The 20,679-nt window shown below is 44.4% G+C and overlaps 1 protein-coding gene across 1 annotated transcript in view; it reads left to right on the top strand.

Moving 5' to 3' along the window:
- XYLT1 (xylosyltransferase 1) overlaps window positions 1-20,679 on the top strand; it is a 324,653-nt gene that overhangs the window by 197,523 nt on the left and 106,451 nt on the right. Inside the window, exons 3-4 of the mRNA XM_040439450.1 lie at window positions 6,105-6,277; window positions 7,073-7,275. Coding sequence (XP_040295384.1) covers window positions 6,105-6,277; window positions 7,073-7,275 — 376 coding nt within the window. The remainder of the gene's footprint in view (window positions 1-6,104; window positions 6,278-7,072; window positions 7,276-20,679) is intronic.

Raw genomic sequence — 20,679 nt, 5'->3', positions numbered from 1 at the left:
CCGTGGCTGCGGACAAGAATAGGACATGCTCTGTCTTTTTTACGAGGACGTGCAAAGGAACTACGGATGCTGTCCGTATCTTTTGTGGCCCCATTGAAATGAATGGATCCGTACCAGTTCCACAAAATTGCGGAACGGATGTGGACCCATTCATATGGACGTCTGAATGGACCCTTAATCAGGTCTTTATGATAAGCATATAGGGGGTCATTAACTATCAGATATATGCCAGGTTATTTGTGCCACAATCTGCAACTTTTTCCTGCTCACGCCAAGTCTAAAAAAGGACTCAAAACTCGCTTGTATGAAAGAGGCCTAATTGTGCAAACGAGCGAGTCCCACACATCGGACTCGCAGAGTGTGTCAGGGAGAGCACCCATCCTGACCTTCCAGCACTGATGGGGTCGCATAGCATTATATTGATTTATGATGCTATGTAACCCTTATAGTTCTGGAATGTATTGGATAACACTGACAGCATTATGTCAGTGTGATCCAATATATTATAGACCTCTAAGAGTTACAGAGCATCATAAATCAATATAATGCTATGCGACCTCGGCAATGCTGGGAGGTCAGGGCGGCAGCTGCTGCATACTCATGCTGCGAGTCCGGAGTGTGAAACTCACTCGTCTGAAAGGGGCTTTACTTGCAATCGCCTGCTTGCTAGCGGAGGAGACCGCTGCCATTACATGCAGCGATCTCCTCCACAGTATAAAGAGGAGCGATCACTAATGCCATCGCTCATTCCCATACTGAAGTACTGTTTGCCGGCAGCAGACTGCTGCTGACAAACGAGGATTTTTAAGCCCCCTAAAAAAATTTCAATTACCCGATGAAGGAGCATTTGCTCGTTCATCGGGTAATCGGCGGCAGTATTGGACTGCCAGATCATCACTAATGACCGTTCATAGGAACACTCCTTAGCAATGATCTTAATGATTATTTTCCGGTGTATTATGGCCTTTATCCTCAGGATAGGTCATTATTATCACATCAGAGGGGGTCCAAGTCCCAGCACCCCCACCAATAAGCTCTTTTAGGGAGCCGCGGAGCCGCTGCGCTCACCGGAGCTCTGGTGAACGATACAGGTTCCCAGCTTGGCGCTGCTTCCATGGGAAACTGTGTGTGAGGGACAATCTGAAATGTAGGGGCTCTGAGGACAGGGGGTGTCCCCGGGAGGAGTGCGGTGGTGTGCTGGAGAGCATGGACCACTTCCTGCTTCATTGTCCTTTAACACAGAGGTTTACACCAGAGTGGCAACCTCCATCAGCTGGCCTAGGCTGGTCACTCTTTCCTATGCGGATCGGGCCTATGGAACATTCAGACATCTGGGGGGTCAGGACCGCTGCACTTTATTCCTAGTCAGCTCAGTGGTCAGGTACTACACGTGGCATGCACAATGTTTAGTCTTGACGCAGCGACGCATCCCCGTGGATGAGGTGGTTAGGAACATTCTTGGAGACCTGGTGAAGCTGCACTCTCTGGACTATGAGATGTTGGGGGCAGGTAGAGCCTCTTTCCTCTGGAGGGGTTTTGCCTTCAGGGTACCCTAGCCTGTTGTCTCCCTTCCTGGTGGTGGGCTGATGCTGACACTCTCGATTTTTGTTTTGTTTTGGTGGCTGTATAAGGACATAGGGCTTGCAGGCACTGAACTTGGGCTTTAATGGTTGTATGTGGCTGAAAAGCCTCACTATGGGTGGTCTGCCATGTATATAAGTTTATACGTCTATATGAATATTGGTATGTAGTGTGTATATATGTTGTATATTTGTATAGTGATGTATTTATTTAATAATTTGAGTTGTTGGGTGTAGTGTTAGGTTGGGTGGTGGGCAAATGGGGGGAGGGTTCTAGGGTTCCATGGGACATTGGGGACTTTTGGGGTATATGAGAAATTCTGGGCTGGTTCATGGACGTCTGTTATCATGTACTGGGGGCATGGGATGCGGGACCAGCTCAGGGCCAAAAAAAATAAATAAATCTGTGTGTTTAATTGTGGTGTTAGTGTGTGTGATTTTTGTAAGTTTTTTTGTAAGTTTTCAGTATATTGCTTTGTTTAGGTATGGTCCTACCGGATCAGGAAGGTTAGTACATTGATATTGAAATAGAAATTGTAAATATTGTAAATACTGTATATAGTGGGTGTTCTATGGGGGAGTGAGTGTTGGGGTGTTGGGCTGACTGTTGTTGTCTGTACCGTGCTGAGGTGCATTGTGTCCTATATTTTTGGTTTGGGTTTTGTGTTATGTTTTGGTGTGATTTCTGTATTTATTTATTTATTTGTTATGTTTTTAACATTTTAATAAAAGAAATACAGGTTCCCAGCATCTTTCCAAGGACAGCTCCGTACATCTTTTAGTGGCTGTGCTTGGTATTGCAGCTCAGCACCATTGACTTGAATGAGGCTGAGCTGCAACTAGGCCATGTGACCAATGTACAGTGATGTCACTGGCCTAGGAAGAGGCTGCGGCGCCCAAGGCCTCTTCTAACAGTTGACTGGCGGGGGTCCCGGGTGTCACAACCCCACAGATCTGATACTATCCTGAGGATAAATCATAAATATGTTTTCCTAGATAACCCCTTTAATCTTTTAATGTGGATGTAGTAGGGATTGACCGATTATCGGTTTTACCGATGCTATCGTCCGATATTCAGGATTTTTAAAGTTATCGGTATCGGCATCTATTTTGTCGATAACATGGATCATGCTGCTGTCAGCGCGATCTGTGTTCCCTCAGCAGCACAGGGGAGAAGGAAGCAGTGTCTCCCTACACCCTGTGCCGCTGCCACCAATGAAAAGAGAGAGAAGAGGAGGGGAGGGGCTGTGGTCACTGCACCACCAATGATGGTAACTCACTCATTCATTCAAATTCAACAGGAGGCGTGAGCTGGCTGCAGAATCATATAGCCGCACCCGACCTCTATGACAAGTAGCTGCCATCCTCGGCAGTTAACCTGTGCCGCACCTGAGGGGTTAACTGCCGCGGATCGCAGCTACCGCTCATAGAGGTTGGGTGCGGCTATATGATTCTGCAGCTAGTACCTGCCTCCTGTATTTGAATTAATGGGCGAGTTATCTTCATTGGTGAGGCAGTGTGCCCCCCCCAACCCTAGTATTAAAAACATTGGCGGCGCAGTGTGCCCCCCCCACCCAAGCCCCCCAGTATTAATCATTGGTGGCAGTGGCCACAGGTTCCCCTCCTCCTCATTGGTGGCAGTGGCAGCTTCTGATCGGAGCCTCAGCAGTGTAAGCCTGGGGCTTCGATCGGTTACCATAGCAGCCAGGATGCTACTGAAGCCCTGGCTGCCATAGTCAGCTCCCTGCTGCTGTGTGCACAAAGCACAGAGCAGCAGGGAGAGTGTGAAGTCCTATTCACCCTAATAGAGATCTATCAGGGTGAATAGGACTTTACTAAAAAAGTTAGTAAAAAAAAAAAGCTTAACAATAAACATGTTCATTTTCAGCAGATTTGTGTAGGATTTTTATTTTATTTTTCAAAAATGAAAATGCACAGAATATCGGTATAAATTATCGGCTATCGGCCTGAAAGTTCTCAGATTATCGGTATCAACTCTAAAAAAATTAATATCGGTCGATCCCTAGGATGTAGGATTTTGCATCCTTAGAATAGGCCATTAATATACAGTATACATGACTATGGGTAAACAGATGGTAGCCGGTGATACTAACACAATGTAATGTATCACCATATAAAAAAAAAAAGGCCAAAAGTTTCCGCTTTTTTATATCAAATGCCCGCAGGTGTGTATGCTCACACAGCGCCTGGGGTCATGTCATCCTCCTTCATCTTTCCTGTCTCCAGATCTTCTTTTGCCATTTTGAGAAATTTGCCCAAATCCATTCTCTAAAAATGCAGATTCTACCTGAATTAATGGAATATTAAGGTCGAATTTGATTAGTTTAAAATTAGTTAGCTCTCTCTGCAACTGCTGCGCCCTCTGTAGTTTGATTGACAGGACCAGTTAGGCGTGATCACATTTACACTGCCTGGCCCTGTCAATCAAAGGGCAGAGGGAGTGGCAGTTGCAGAGAGAGTAAAGCCTCTAGGAGTAATGGCAACGCCCCCATTGATACTAGAGGCTCATTTGCATATATTAAAACATAATTTTCTCAGTAATGCTTGCTATATGAACATGGGACCAACACAGATGTCTTCAGCTGCCAAGCGCACATGTACCAGGTCAGCCAGTTTCATAGGTACAAATCTGCTGACAGATGCCCTTTTAGCAGAGTTCCTATATTCTCCAGCTCTATTTCTACACATGAGCTCCTACTAAGGTCTATTTAGGCTTCATATTTGAATTTAGCCTGTATCGTTCTGGCTGCCACTGAATGATGGTGATAACAATACAGCAGACTTTAGGCTTCCAGAGACAGACGAGTGAAAGGAATAATCAATATCTGTCCCTTTTGGGCTCCATCTACAGCTCAACATCCAATGATTCATTGTGTTTTCACCTTCTGGGGACTCGTCCTATCGATATTGTACCCTTTTGGTTTGATGATTGAGCTTGATGTGCTTTCCACAGTTTAATTTCATCTCTTTGTGCCAGTCTTAGATGAATGATATACAGCCTCACAATATTCATATTTAGTATGTACAGATAGAACATGAAATGTTATCAGAATTTACCATCTCGGAGGAGAAGGTCCGCATTGCCACCACCAGCTCCAAACGTTTTAATTCAGCACAATGAGAATGATAGAAATGATAGGGGCCCGTTATTTCCATACCCTTTCACGTCTTTTCAGGCATACATATTAAAGCTGTATAGAATAACCCGGTTATTTTGATTGTAAGAAAAGCGTAGCGATTCTGGGATTTGCAGGTGTTTTACATTTGGAGATGTGAAAGTCACCCATAACTTATGTAGGAAATTGTCACTGTCTCCGGCTATACCAGGTGCTGCTTAATTCAGAAAGAACGCATCTTTATCCAAAACGCATGAGTACGTCTAGATTTCAGCTCTTAAAGGGGACTTTGCCTTTCAGTGTAACATTTAGGTGGTAAAGGTGGTGAGATCCATGAGGAAGTCTGGGCATTGGTAGGATATACTATCGCTAGGATTTGCCATAACTTTCCGACTTTGGGAATTGGTCTGGTACATCCCACATGCTACTGATTGTGAAGGAGCATGGAAAGGATCATGGCTACCACCAGTGCAGCACTTGAAGATGTGTTGCTGTGGTCTTCACAGCAGGTGACGGGGAGCAACACAGGAAAAGGGGTTGTCCCATTACAACAACTTAAGCCCTATCCTACAGGATAGGGGATAAGTGTCGGCATCAACTGCTGGGGCCACCACTGTTCATGAGAATGAAGGCCCTTGTTTTCCTGTTTCAATGGAGGAGCAGACACGCATGTGTGTCCATGGCTGTATTCAACTCTATCGGCCTGCAACAGATACCCAAGTACAAGTGCTCGACTATCTCCAGCAGCCCAATAATGTATGGAGCAGCAAGGCACTTGTGTGTCCCTACTGTAATCCTGATGATGGTAGGTTCCCTGCTGCTCTTCACTTCCTGGCTCTGGCACAATAGGCCAGGAAAGGCCACTTAGCCAATCACTGGTGGTAGCTCTGACAAGGCTTATCCAGTGGTCTTTTTTAAATTTTTTTTTTTCTTTAGAAAATACCTTGAAGCTAAACAAGCCTGAGCACTGTCCTCACATTTTTTTGGGGAAAATGCTTATAGTCTCCAAGAAATAATAATTATTTAGAAGCTTTCCTTAGAACTCCACATAGTGTTATTCCTATTGGAAATGTATGAATATGTTGACAACCAGACATTACCATTCCACCTTGTCAATCGGGTGTCAGCATTCATTAGACAGTAGCATTGTTTGCTTGTCTTGATGGCCAAGTTAGGATACGTTATCCACCAAGAGGATGAGCTGTGAAAAACTGTATGGAAAGCTAAGTGCCATTACTGTTGGTACCGGTGGCAGCTGTCAATCCGTCATCTGTTCAGATTTGAGCAAGGAACCGTAAAGATCATCTTCTATGGCTGATTCTTTTCAGTTGCTGAATGTTTGTCATGGGGAACTGTTATTTCATGCTTGCCTTTTTTTGTCACTCAGGGAAGGCCAACAATAACGTCCAATGGGATGAGGACTCCTTGGAGTACATGGCCGCCAATCCAGTGAGGATAGCCTTTGTCTTGGTTGTTCACGGAAGATCCTCTCGACAACTCCAGAGGATGTTTAAGGCAATTTATCACAAGAACCATTACTACTACATTCATTGTGACAAGGTATGGATCTAAAGCTTTTCCTTGTCACTCATCACATGAGCCATTGTTAAAAGTGCAACCTATAAAAACATACATAATCTTAACATAGAAACTGTCCAAAGAGGAAATCGATCTCCGAAGTCGTGTCCAACCATTCTTTCCATCTAACTATTGTGGTTGTCAGTACAGCTGTTTTGGTAACTCTTCATAGGCTGTAATAGAGACTGCAGAAAATTCTACTCTTCTCTACTTCTCCCCCATTCACCTGAAGCAACAATACTGGACATAAGACCCCTGTTTCCTCAATGGGCAGTGGTCCCAACAAAGGAACAACTTCCTCTCTACTTTAAAAACTTCATAACTACCATCAGAATATTCTCTTAAGGGAAAATTTACTTGTAGAGCAATTCTGTATGTTATTAGCTTTTCTTCTAAGTATCCACATTGACATTACTGCTTTGGACTTTAATATTTCCGACCTATCCTTAGGATAGGCCATCGGCATCAGATGTGTTTGGGTCCGACACTTGGAAGGCCCAGTGATCATCTGTTTGAAGGGGCCACAGCACTCAGCCAAGCACCGAAGGTGGCACTGTGTCGGAAAAATAAAAGAGGTCACAGTACTTATTTGAGCTCCATGGCCCCATCAAACAGCCGAAAATCTCACCCCAACTGATGGCTTATATTAAGGAAAGCTCATCACTTTTAAAGTCTCGGACAACCCCTTCGGATACCTGTATTTATGGTAATTCATAGAAATGTCAGATGTATAGTTCCAGCCACATAAGTTATTTTTCTCCAATTTCTTTCGTACAGAGATCCAATTATCTACACAGACAAGTAGTCCAGTTTGCAAGTCAGTACCCCAATGTCCGTGTCACCTCGTGGAGAATGGCAACCATATGGGGAGGAGCAAGTCTGTTATCTACGTACCTGCAAAGCATGAGGGATCTCGTGGAGATGTCAGACTGGTCATGGGACTTTTTCATCAATCTTAGTGCTGCTGATTATCCAGTCAGGTACAGTCTTTCTTTTTTGAACCTAGTATTTTACCTGTTATTGCTGCTTTGGCTTCCTGGTTGCCACATTGGAGACACACATGTATCCTGCCTGCATTGGCTGTATAGATAGGGAAGCAGGGTGAGTGCTCTGTATGGTATCCACAACGGAAATTCTCAGTAGATTATACAGTGGGCAGGAAGAGATATCCAAAGAATATGCCATAAATGCCTGATAGGTGGGAGTCTCATCTCTGAGACCTAAACCTAAAAGGAGTATATGTTACCCATTTACTGATGCAAGGCGTCCACCAGCTATAACTACCTCACTAGAGAGGTGGTCATGCTTAGGGCTAGTTCACATTCAGGTTATAAATTCCGTTGTCTATGGCCACAACATGTCTATGGCCACAAATATCGGATCCGTCTTGTTTCTGTTATGCAGGACTGAAAAGAAAGCCCTTTCGACAGGACTTTTTTTTCCGTCATGTATAATGGAACGGATATGGAAATATTCTGTCCTAAAATTCCGTTATAACTCTGTAATAGAATTTCTAATAACGCGAATGCGAACCCGCCGCTTACGCACAGTTCTCTATTGAAGTGTATGTGAGTAACGGAAAAAAGTTGAAAGGTTGGCTCTTTTGGTAGCTCCCATGCAGAAGGTCGGACAGAAACAACATTAATTCACTTAGAAACTCAATTTTAAGTCATCATCGTTGGGTAAGAATAGACTGATAATTTTAAGCTGCGGGGAAAGCTTAGCCCACAGGAAACATGTTTTTATGTCCCTCCATGATTCCTTCTCCACAACATTGGTGGTCCTAAAGACATGGAGATCATGGCTTGTGAAGAAAACATTTTCGGCATGTCAAATTCATTTCAGTGATAGAAGTATCCGTTTTTGGCAGTCTTTTTACACATAGGGGGAGATTTATCTAAACTGGTGTAAAGGAAAACTGGCTTAGTTGCCCATAGCAACCAATCAGATTCCACCTTTCATTTTCCAAAGGAGCTCTAAAAAATGAAAGGTGGAATCTGATTGGTTGCTATGGGCAACTGAGACCGTTTTCCTTTACACCAGTTAGATAAATCTCTCCCATAATCACTATTGCTACTATTAGGGGGAGATTTATCTAAACTGGTGTAAATGAACACTGGCTCAGTTGCCCCTAGCAACCAATCAGATTCCACCTTTCATTTTCCATGGGAGCTTTAAAAAATGAAAGGTGGAATCTGATTGGTTGCTATGGGCAACTAAGCCGTTTTTTTTCCCTTTACACCAGTTTTGATAAATCTCCCCCTTAGGCCTCCTGAACACGAACGTGTGCGCCCTGTGGTCGTGCTGCGGCCCGCAAATTGCGGGCTGCAATGCACGAACACTGTCCATGGGGCAGCCACAGCGGATCGCGGACCCATTCACTTTAATGGGTCCGCGATCCGACCGTTCCGCAAAAAGATAGGACATGTTCTATCTTTTTGCGGAACAGAAGTATAGGACGAAACCCCACGGAAGCACTCCGTAGGGTTCCGTTCCGTGCTTCCGTCCCGCACCATTCCGCATCTCCGGATTTGCGCACCCAGGGCATCCGTGATGTGGAATGTCCACGGAACGGCACCCGTGTATTGCGGATCCGCAAATGCGGCAGGAGGCCTTAGCATGTAAACCCACCCTAAGCTGTCATACATTAATTGACTGAATGGGACTGACACAGTAAAATCGAACATTTTAAGTCTCCTTTGGAGGCGTTCAATGGCTGAATTCATACATGGCAACTGGAGGAATTAGGCCACAGACACTCTGAGAACAATTGACTCTTCAGGCCTTTGAGAGGCCCACCTCAGCTAAGTCGTATTGATACTGAAGAAAGATAGTTTGATATTTTCCGCCATGTTGGATTCGCATTGCTAAGGGCATGTGCTGCTGTGACTAAAGCTCACACCACAGGCGGTAGAGATGATGTTATGTACCGAGCAGTCTGTGCTGTCAGCTAATATGTGTACTGTATAGAGAGCCGTGACACGGCCTGACACGCTCCGCTATCTTAAGGCGTTGCCTAGAGCACTTCAGATGTTCAAAGCTGTCCCAATAGACGGGCTCTTCTGCGCCAGTGACATCATAAGGGCATGAAGCTATTCTTAGAAGAACAATGTCTTTTTCAGACATGGACTCATTGTGATTGATATTGTAGTCTAAGAAACACATAACACTACTCGTATTTATGAAATATGCATTTTTGCTATTTCCAGAATTGTGTGGTTACCATGTATTATTGCTGTTTTCTCCTGAGCTGTACGCACCATGGAAATAAATGAAAATCCCCAAAAGAAGCAGTTTGCTTTCCAAGTAGCCATGGTTCATGTATTGTGATTATAACTGTCTATTGAGAGGGAGGAAGTCATATGCAAGGAGGTATCTCCCAGGGAAATAGAGTCATCTTGCTAGAACCGACTTTTGGAAGTGGCTCCCTATGACTTTTTAACAAAGAAAAAAAGCCAAGCAAAATATCCATCCGCAGAGAGGTGTTTTGTGGTGTTCGCCCCTCATCAGTACGGAGTAGGGTTCTGGCTGGCTGAGTGAGGTGCCTTTGACACAGAGCAGGGAAGGTACTAGCTCTCCTTGACCTCTTCACGCATTATAACATACATGTATATGATAATGTGTAAGCTGCTCCATACATAACAGGTGCTGGCTGTATAATACAGCAGGCACCTAGCCGCAATGACCGTGATCGACGATGACACCGAACCCAGTCATTTAACCCTTCAGATGCCACTGTCAATAGCGATCACGGCATCTGTGGAGTTAGGCAGAGGGAGGGGGCTCCCTCTACCTTCCTACTGGAGCCCCTGAAGTGAAATCGCTTGGCTCCGATGGTTACCATGACAGCCTAGGCGGGCCTGCTGAAAGTTTGTAATGGTAAACTGTCCGCAAAGCCGTGCACGTGGCACGGCTCAGCAGGCAGTTCTCTATTATGGTGTATGGGACAAGGGATCAGAAGTTATTATGTTAAAAGTAAAAAAAAAAAAAGTTTCAAATAAAAATTTTAAAAATACATAAAAATTCTAATAACCCACCTTTCCCAATTTTAAATATAAAAATGAAATAAACAATAAAAAAATAAAAGCACCACCGCAGATAATGTCTTATCTATTAAAGTATAAAAATATTGTTCCTGCGTGACGTACGCTACAACGGGAAAAAAATTTAAGCGCATGATTTTTTTAGTTACCTTGTCTCCTCAAAAAATTGAATAGCAGTGAATGGTACCAAAAAAATTCATTTTTTAAAAGTAGTAAAACAAAATAAAAACGTTACAAATTTGGTATCACCGTAAACATATTGCCCCTCCGAATAAGGACGTTATGTCATTTTTGGCGCACAGTGAACGTTGTAATATCAAAACCCAAAAAACCTTGGCAGGATTGTGGGGTTTTTTTCTGTTTCACCCCACGAATAATTTTTTCCCGTTTTCCAATATAAGACACAGTAAATTAAATAGTGTCATTAAAATATACAACTTGTCCTGCAAAAAGTAAGCTATGTGAATGGAAAACCAAAAAAGTTATGCCTCTTGGAATGTTGGGAGGAAAAAACGAATGCAAAAAAGAAAATGGGCTTCGTCCTGAAGGGGTTAAGGCTACCTTCACACTGGCATTTTGGTTTCCGTTTGTGAGATCCGTTCCGGGATCCGTTCCGGGATCTCACAAGCGGTCCAAAACGGATCAGTTTTGCCCTTAATGCATTCTGAATGGATAAGGATCAGAATGCATCAGTTTAGCTCCGTTTGGTTCCGTTCTGTCTCCATTACGTTTTGGAGGTGGACACCAAAACATTGCTTGCAGCGTTTTGGTGTCCGTCTGATGAAACTGAGCCAAACGGATCCGTCCTGATACATAATGTAACTCAAGGGGGACGGATCCGTTTTCACTGAAACAATATGGCACAATAAAAAACGGATCCGTCCCCCATTGACTTTCAATGATGTTCAAGACGGATCCGTTTTGGCTATGTTAAAGATAATACATAGCTGAAGATAATACTATCTAAACGGATGCATGCGGTTGTATTATCTGTACGGATGCATTTGTGCAGATCCATGACGGAGCCGCACCAAATGCGAGTGTGAAAGTAGCTTAAGGAGACCAGCTTTGTATGGAGACTAATTTGCATTGCTTCACTGGAAAATAATATGCAAAGAGGTGTCTCCCAGGAAAAGAGAACCGACTCACTAGCGCCACCTTTTGGAAGTGGCTCCTTATGAGTCAAAATCTGACTTTTTAACAAGCCTTGGGACATTATAAGGGAAAATAGCCAAGCCAGAATCCTACTCTGTACTCATGAGGGTCAAACACCCGAAACAGCTGTCTGCGGTGTGAGGGATTAGCTCTCTTTCAGGGGTCATTCTCACAATTATCTCCACCAACAACCGGATTTCAGGTCCAACGTGAGATTTATTTTCGCCACCAGCAAAAACATAAATCATACAAAATAAAGACCTGCCCATCTAGACACTAACTACTACAAAAACATAAGCCCTGACTCACCTATACAGAGCTCTATTCACACAAGGAACATAAGTACAGCTTTCTCCAGCCCTATGGTCCTCCAGCCTCCTGGCTTTAACCCTTCAACAGCTTCTGCGGGAATTGTGGCCCAGTAGTTTTCCCGACTCCGGCCTCATGACCCTTAGTCCACGGGGTCACCCAAAGTTCCGGCTAGCACCTAGCCCCGTGGCCCCTCAGCCAACCCGTTAAGACCACTTGTACAGAGCCTCCACAAGACTCTGTTTCACCAAACACTCTCCCCTGACTGACAGTCTGGGCTGAGCTCTTATCCCAAACTGATTGTGGCACCTGGTGCTGCCTCAGACCTTATGATTGCCGGGGAAGGCATGGAAACTCCTGCCATAAATCTCCCCTAGCAGCCTTGAGGCCTGTCACTGCCTCACAGCGGATAGATACTTTTCCTTGTCTTGCCCCAAAACTTGTTAAAAAGTCGGACTTTGACTCATAGGAAGCAACTTCATAAAGGTGCTGCGAGCGAGATGGTTCTCTTTCCCTGGCAGATACCGCTTTCAATATTATTTTCCCAGGGAGTATTAACACTAAGTCTCCATACACAGCTTGTTTCCTTAAAGGGGTTGTCCCATGAAAAATATTCTACATTTTTCAAAACAGCACCTGGATCTGAATACTTTTGTAATTGCATTTCATTAAAAATTTATCTTCGTAACGCCACTTGCTGTTAGTTGTTTTTCTTATTTCTTTGTCCTGCTCACTGAGATGGCCGCACATGCTCAGTTTCATCCTTCAACTGCCTCCTGGGCTGTGATAGGTAGAGCATAGACACGCCCCCTGAGCTGTGATAGGTAGAGCATGAACATGCCCCCTGAGCTGTGATAGGGAGAGCATGAACATGCCCTTAACTGCAACAGAGAAGAGACTCCCCTTTAGCTGCCAGCTTGATATAAATCTAGCAGAGCAGTGAATGGGTAGATCTCTGGATCCATGTGAGGTACAGGGCTGGTTCTAGCTTTGTTAGAAAGGATTATCAAGTACTATATGATGTCTAATTTTCATTGTTTTAGTCATTGGAGAACCCTTTTAAGGAGAGGCAGTACCTCCCTAAGAGAGGGGGGAAGGAACTTTTAGAGGTTGTCTAAAACTAGAAAAATTATGTTCCTCTTATTTGCATAAGTAGTGCCACTCTGTTCTTCATGCAGGTTGGTGACTATAGGCAGCTCCCCATAGCCAATGGCTGTCTCCATTCCAGTAGAAAGAGCAGTTATGGATCAGTATTTATTGGCAAGTGAAATGACGTGCAGATTAACAACAGTAGTAGAACGTTCATAAACTTGCAGAACAGGAGTTTTATTTATTTTATTTACAGGAGTTTTTATTTATTCAGAAACGATTCGAACATGTTTTCCTGGTTTATAAAAATGTATATTGATTCATATGACTCTATAGATCCCTCGACCCTTACTGCTGAAGTGAAGCAGGTCCCATTCCCATAAGGTTCAACACAGAAGTTCTAGAACTTTTTAATAAAGCTATTTACGGTAACTAGAAACTTTATATTCCTATGGTGCGTCATGTTCCAGGTCTCTTAATGCAGCTAGTAATCTTATTATTTTTATTTTGGTTTCCATGGCTATGTGCAGGGCTGTGTATATATCTAAAATGCCTATAAATTTGATATAGTATATTTTATATCTAGTATAAACTAGAGGAGCAATAATAATAACACTCTTCAGAGCCATGTAGACAAAGCACCAAGAAACTTGATCCAGATGCCCAACTTTTTGAGCTGTTCTCTATTCATGTCTATAGATGTTCACTATGCTATTTTACATATATACACCACCCCAATAACGGTGGTTGGGCCATCTCTAGGATATACCATCAGTCATCAGTCCTACCTCTGGGACCCACTCCTATCTCCAGAATGGGTGGCCCTTGAAGTCAAGGAGGACGCACCACACATGCGTATTATGCTCGACTTTTCACTGCTGTGGTACAGTAGTTCAGGAAATAGCTTAGCGAGTACGCTCAGCTGTTTTCAGAAGTCCAATAGCGGGGAATGGAGAGTGCACTGCTGAAGCACGGCCTACGCTTGACTGCAGGAAATAACTGAGCCAGGGCTTACTTATTTTCGTAACTCCTATAGAGGTGAAAGTAAGGTGGCTGTGCATGCGAGGCTGCTACCTGTTCACTTCAGGGGTCTGGTTCTGGAGATAGGAGCAGGGCCCAAAGAGGAATACCTCTTTAATACAGTGAACAAATGCATAATTTTGTGGGCATTCATTTCAATTTTACTTTCATATTTCATCACCAGAAAGCCATAAAAAGTTTTTAAACCCTTTAAAAAAATTAGGATATCTCTATCCTGATTGGAGCCCTAAAGGGGTTTTCCAGGAAACAACATTGTTGGCCTGTCTTTGGGATTCCCAGATCCCAGGATTCCCACCAGTTGACGGACAATCCTAAGAATCAACAATTCAAAAGTGAAGATACAGTTGTAAAAACGAGCTCTAATTGATGATTTAGTGAGTTTTAACTTCAATCACTGCACATGGACAGTAAATGAGCTCATTTGCTCAGCATAACCATTTTTTATACAATAATCTGCCTGTGTAAAAGGCCCTTAAGGATAAGTTATCAATGTTTTTTTTCAGCAATACACATTTAAAGTGAACCTGTCACCAGGAAATGCTAATTAATCTACAAGCAGCATGTTATAGAGCAGGAGGAGCTGAGCAGATTGATATATAGTTTTGTAGGAAAAGATTCAGTAAAACCTGTATTTTATTCATTTAGATTCCTGCTCATTCTGGGCTTTGAAGTCCAGGAGGCGGTCCTATCAGTGATTAACAGCTCTGTCTGTATACACAGTCATAGAGGGAAGGCTGTCTGAAGTCCAGGAGATGGTCCTATCAGTGATTGACAGCGCCCCCCCCATGACTGTGTATATCACTGTCAATCATTGATAGGACCGCCTCCTGGACTTCAGACAGCCTTCCCTCTATGACTGTGTATACAGAGAGAGCTGTCAATCAATGATAGGATCGCCTCCTGAACTTCAGACAGACAGCCCTCTATAACTTTGTAGATCACTGTCAATCACTGATAGGACCGCCTCCTGGACTTCAAAGCCCAGAACGAGCAGGAATTTAAATGAATGAAATACGAGTTTTACTGAATCTTCTCCTATAAAACTAAATATCAGTCTGCTCAGCTCCTCTTGCTCTATAACATGCTGCCTGCAGATCAGAGACCATGTTCAACATAGCAGGTTCCCTTTAATTCAGCCTGTCATCAGGATATTCACTGCTACACCAGGCACAATGCGTTGTAGGCCTAGTTCCACTGAATGCGATGATACCTTTCAAATAGTGATCCATTGGTTCATTCTGTAGAAAAAGTACTTTTAATCCATATAAAAATCAGCAATCAGCACTTAAGTGCCCCAAGGGCAAGTCCAAGCCACTCTGTGCACCCTTGTTCCTGCCATTTCCTCTGCCAGCCCCTCTCTCTCTTCCCTTTTTGATAGGACCAGGTTTCTACACAGTTACCTCATCTGGTCCTGTCAGTCAAAAAGCAGAGGCAGGGACCAGCAAAAAAGCAGGAATGAGCAAGGGTGCACAGGGTAGACTTGGTGCACTTAATTGATCATCTGGATTAAAAAGTATTTTTTCTCCAGAATGAAGCAACAGATCACTAAGTGAAAGGCATCATTAGGGGTCATTTAGGAATAGATAAATGCCACAAAGTGGCGTATATCTGGCGCAAAGAAAAAGGGGGTCAGTCAGCACATCGCAATGCACAGGTGCACGCTGCCATGGCTAGAAACACAAAGAAAAAATACAACGCATCAGCACTCTGCAAACCAAACAAAGTACAATAATGCCATAATTATAGAAAACATTCTGGTGCTAATCCTACGCTTATTTTGCAAATTTGAGATTCTTGGCAAATACATTTTGTACAAAATTATTTGGGCCCGTCTGCCAAACGTCAAGGCGATCTCTATAAGACAGGAAACCTAACACTAAAGCCCCTTGCAGACGAGCATTCCTCCTGCAGCGATTCCGCATCGCAGCACCCGGCCTGACCTTCCAGCGCTGCCGGGGGTCACATAGCATTATATTGATTTATGATGCTATGTAACCCTTACAGTTCTGCAATGTATTGGATAACACTGGCATAATGCTGCCAGTGTTATCCAATACATTCCAGAACTGTAAGGGTTACATAGCATCATAAATCAATATAATGCTATGTGAATCCTGTCAGTGCTGGGAGGTCAGACCGGGTGCTGCAATGCGGACTTTCTGCGGGAGGAATGCTCATCTGCAAGGGGCCTAAATGCTACCTGTTATGTGACCAGCCTCTCTGCCCCATAGGCTGATTTTAATTAGTGTATGTATAAGGCCTCATGCACATGAACGTATTTTCTTTCCGTGTCTGTTCCGGTTCCTTAATTTCAATGGGTTTAGCAAAAAAAAGGGACGGTTCTCCGCAAAATACATATGGTCGTGTGCATGAGGGCTAAGGCTGTAGCCTGCTCTCCCTGCACTCACTGGAAGCCTTTTGGCACCAGGCATTATGGCATTATTGTACTTTATTTGGTTTGCAGAGTGCTGCTGCATTGTATTTTTTTCTTTGTGTTTCTAGCCATGGCAGCGTGCACCTGTGCATTGGGATGTGCTGACTGACCCCCTTTTTCTTTGCAGTTTGTACTGGAGGTGTGGCTGACTCCATTTCGTCTTGCACCCCTGACCAGCCCCATAGGCTGATTTTAATTAGTGTAAGTATAAGGCCTCTTTCATACGAACGTGTGATGGCCGTGCCCGTGCTGCGGACCGCAAAATGCGGTCCGCAATGCACGGGCACTGACCGTGGGCCAGCCGCATGCGGATCGCAGACCCATTCACTTGAATGGGGTTCGCGATCCCTGTGTTCCGCAAAAGGACAGAGCAAGTTCTATCTTTTTGCGGAACGGAAGCACGGAACGGAACCCCACAAAAGCACTGCCTTGTGCTTCCGTGGTTCCGTTTCACACTGGAATTGCGGACCTATTCAAGTGAATGGGTCCGCATCTTTGATGCGGAATGCACACGGCCGGTGCCCCAATACGGACACGGGACACACACGGTCGTGTGCAAGAGGCCTAAGGCTGTAGCCTGCTCTCCCTGCACTCACTGGAAGTCTTTTGGCACCAAGAGAGGTATAGAGTGGACTCTCATTGCATCTGTTGGAGGCCATCTGGCACCAGGAAAGGTATAGAGTGGGTTCATCATGCATGTTGGTACCTGCATTCCCTGAATTTATTGGAGGCCATTTTGGCACCAAAAATTATAAAAAGCAGAGTGGGCCCAGCATGCATGTAGAACCTGCACTCCCTGAATTTTATGGTAGCCAGTATGGCACATAACAGGTAGGATTTAGTGTTAGGTTCCCGCCTTATAGAGATCGCCTTGACGTTGGGCAGACGGGCCCAAATAATTTTGTACAAAATATATTTGCCTAGAATCTCAAATTTACTAAATAAGCGTAGCATTAGCACCAGAATATTTTCTATTACTTTGGCATTATTGTACTTTATTTGGTTTGCAGTGTGCTGTTGCATTGTATTTTTACTTAATTTTTTTTCTTTGTATATCTGGCGCAGATTCTATCATGCGCCATGTTGCAGCAGAATCTTCGGCTTCATCTCCACTCACGCCCGGTCTAATAAAGGGGGCATGGCGTGCGCATGTCCCATTCATCATTTTCTATGTCTGTAGAAAATAGTCTAACAGCCGGTTCAGACCTGAGCGTTTTACAGCGCGTTCCTACGCGTTGTAAAACGCTCAACAAGGAGAAACCAATGCTTCCCTATCGGCATGGTTCTCACCTGGGCGTTTTACAGCGCGTACGATCGCGCTGTAAAACGCCCGACGCCCAAAGAAGTCCAGGAGCTTCTTTGGGGCGTAGTGTCGCGCGTTCCCGTACATAGACTTCCGGGAACGCGCGACACTGGGCGTTCGCTTGTCTCTGTATGCGCGATTGCAAACGCCCGTACAATCGCGCCTACAGAGCGTACGTTCAGTACGCTCTGGTGTGAACCCAGCGTTAATGTAAGCCGGTACCTCTACATAACTTCGGCTATCAACCGCCAGCACAGGGGTTTATTAAGACCGGCGTCTAAACCGCCGGTCTTAATAAATGTGCCTCATTGTACCTGGTTTATCAGTGAATTTCCCGGTGACAAACTCCCTTTAAAAGCATGTTTTTAGCTGTAGCAAAAAATGCATAAAAGATTTTAAAAAGTAAACACATTCAACAGTTAAGATCCGCTCGATAAGCATACCATTTAGCTGAACAGCGACATGTACGGTACCAGCCTTAGAAGGTCAGTGCCATAGAAAACTGTGGATAATCCCCTACTAGTGTTTCAAGCACACGCTGGCGATTATCATTGCATTGACATACATTCGGCCCGCCTGAATGGATGCCCAAGTAATCTCTCCCAGATGTTCTACATGAGATGCTTTCCACTCTCCACACATGCTCCTCACATGTTAATGTCTGTTGCTAATTATTGAAACATGAAAACACGTACTAACGGGTAACGCAAGGTAGATTTACATGGCTGAACAATTCCATTGTCTAGTGATACCCCGCTCTTCGCGTTGGATCTGCTGCCTGAAATGGAGCATATAAACAATTGAAAGTAGGTCAGCCACTATTTTTACAACGTGTAACGTAGCGTTGTGTCTGTGTTTCAACAGTTCGGTTAAGTCTCGGCACTCTGGCATTGTGCTAGGGGATGTTCAGGTACAGTATGTCTCCAACACCTCAATCATTCACAGAAGAGGGCTTGAGGACTGCTTGTTGCTGCTCTTCGTATAGGAAAGGCTCATTCAGGCTTCTGAATGCATTATACAGTATTATAAAATCAGGGCTGCGTTCTTCCAGAAACAGCTCCACGGCTGCCCATGGGGTGTGTCTGGTATTGCAGCTCACCTCCAATGAAGTGAATAGTGCTGAGATGCAAATATATGGGGGTGGCATTGTTTTTGGAAGAAAATTGCATTTTTAAAGGGTTTCTTTGAGAATGGGAGCCCATGGGTAGGGGGCATGGTGTCAAATAAATAAAACACCTAATACGAGTGCTCCATGTCCAGAGACAAGCTTCTGTTTCTGCTGCTTTCAGTTTCTGCTCTACCAGAAGTGTGACTTGCCATCTACTTGAGTCTTTCTTTTCACTTTGGAACCATCTCCTGCCCCCTGAGCACGTTTTTTTTTCTGACCATCTCAGAAAACTCCTTTAAAGGGAACCTGTCACCGGGATTTTGTGTATAGAGCTGAGGACATGGGTTGCTAGATGGCCGCTAGCACATCCGCAATACCCAGTCCCCATAGCTCTCTGTGCTTTTATTGTGTAAAAAAAAACCGATTTGATACATATGCAAATTAACTTGAGATGAGTCCTGTACGTGAGATGAGTCAGGGACAGGACTCATCTCAGGTTAATTTGCATATGTATCAAATCGTTTTTTTTACACAATAAAAGCACACAGAGCTATGGGGACTGGGTATTGCGGATGTGCTAGCGGCCATCTAGCAACCCATGTCCTCAGCTCTATACACAAAATCCCGGTGACAGGTTCCCTTTAATTCTGGTGATTGCCTTGGACAGACCCTACAGGGAAATTTCCAAGTGGGTCAATGCCCAGTGGGCCAATCAAGCCCTCCTCACAGCTGCCGGACGGGTACATAACGATCTGATGCTATCAGCGTTATTTAATGCTAGGAGCATGAGCTATGGTGGCCATAGGCCCCCTCCTGAATTCAACTGTTCTGTCTTCCTAAGGACTGTGATACACTTGAATACTGCAGCAGGGGCAGCAGTAATTTGTGCTGCACTTTTGCATTTCGTTCTGTTGGGGTAGTATTTTGTGCCGCGCCAAGGTATTGCTGGCCATGCCTACATTAGTTGCTCTGCCCTGTCAATTTGGACCCAGCTACGACATAAGGCCACTTTTATTTTTATTTTTTCAGTGTGCTCCTGATCTGCAAAGGAAAAAAAATCTATTTTTGAAATTCTGGCCAATGGGATTACAGCAGAGCAGATCAGAGGATGAACAGAATGTCTCATGTTTAGTTTGACATGTAATGGCTAACAGGGAAAACTGACACATTTGACATGTTTCCTGTGTCTGTAGATCTCCTTAGAGTAGACCTACGGGGTGACATTTATTACACCACTTTTTGGCTTATTTGTGTTGTAGATTTATGGTGCATTTGTGGCAAAATCTGTGACTTTTCCCAGCTCGCATCACTTTTGCAAAGATGAAATCTTTTGCAAAGATGAAAACTTTAAAGGGGTTGTCTGGGTTCAGAGCTGAACCCGGACATACCCATATTTTCACCCAGGCAGCCCCCCCTGATGTTAGCATCGGAGCATCTCATGCTCCGATGCACTCCCTTGCCCTGCGCTAAATCGCACAGGGCAAGGGCTCTTTTGTTTACAATAACACACTGCCGGGCAGAGGCTTCCGCCCCGGCATTGTGTTCGGTGACGTCGCCGGCTCTGATGGGCGTGCTTTAGCGCTGCCCTAGCCGTTTTACTGGCTAGGGCAGCGCTAAAGCCCGCCCATCAGTGCCGGAAAATGCCTTTAATCGCGCTGGGTAAAGAAGAGCATCGGAGCATGAACTGCTCCGATGCTCAAGTCAGGGGGTCTGCCTGGGTGAAAATGGAGGCATGTCCGGGTTCAGCTCTGAACCCGGACAACCCCTTTAAACCCCCTCTTTACTGAATCACACAGAGCCGTGTATCCATGGCTAGGGACTATACTTAAATCCTGGGTGTAGTCTGACCCTGCAGTCATGTGTTCACTCATTCTCTCTGTCTCCTATAGAAAACAGGTTAGC

Source organism: Bufo bufo, chromosome 7, assembly GCF_905171765.1.
Source record: "Bufo bufo chromosome 7, aBufBuf1.1, whole genome shotgun sequence".
NCBI classification, from domain to species: Eukaryota; Metazoa; Chordata; class Amphibia; order Anura; family Bufonidae; genus Bufo; species Bufo bufo.
This window is presented reverse-complemented; position numbering and strand designations above follow the sequence as displayed.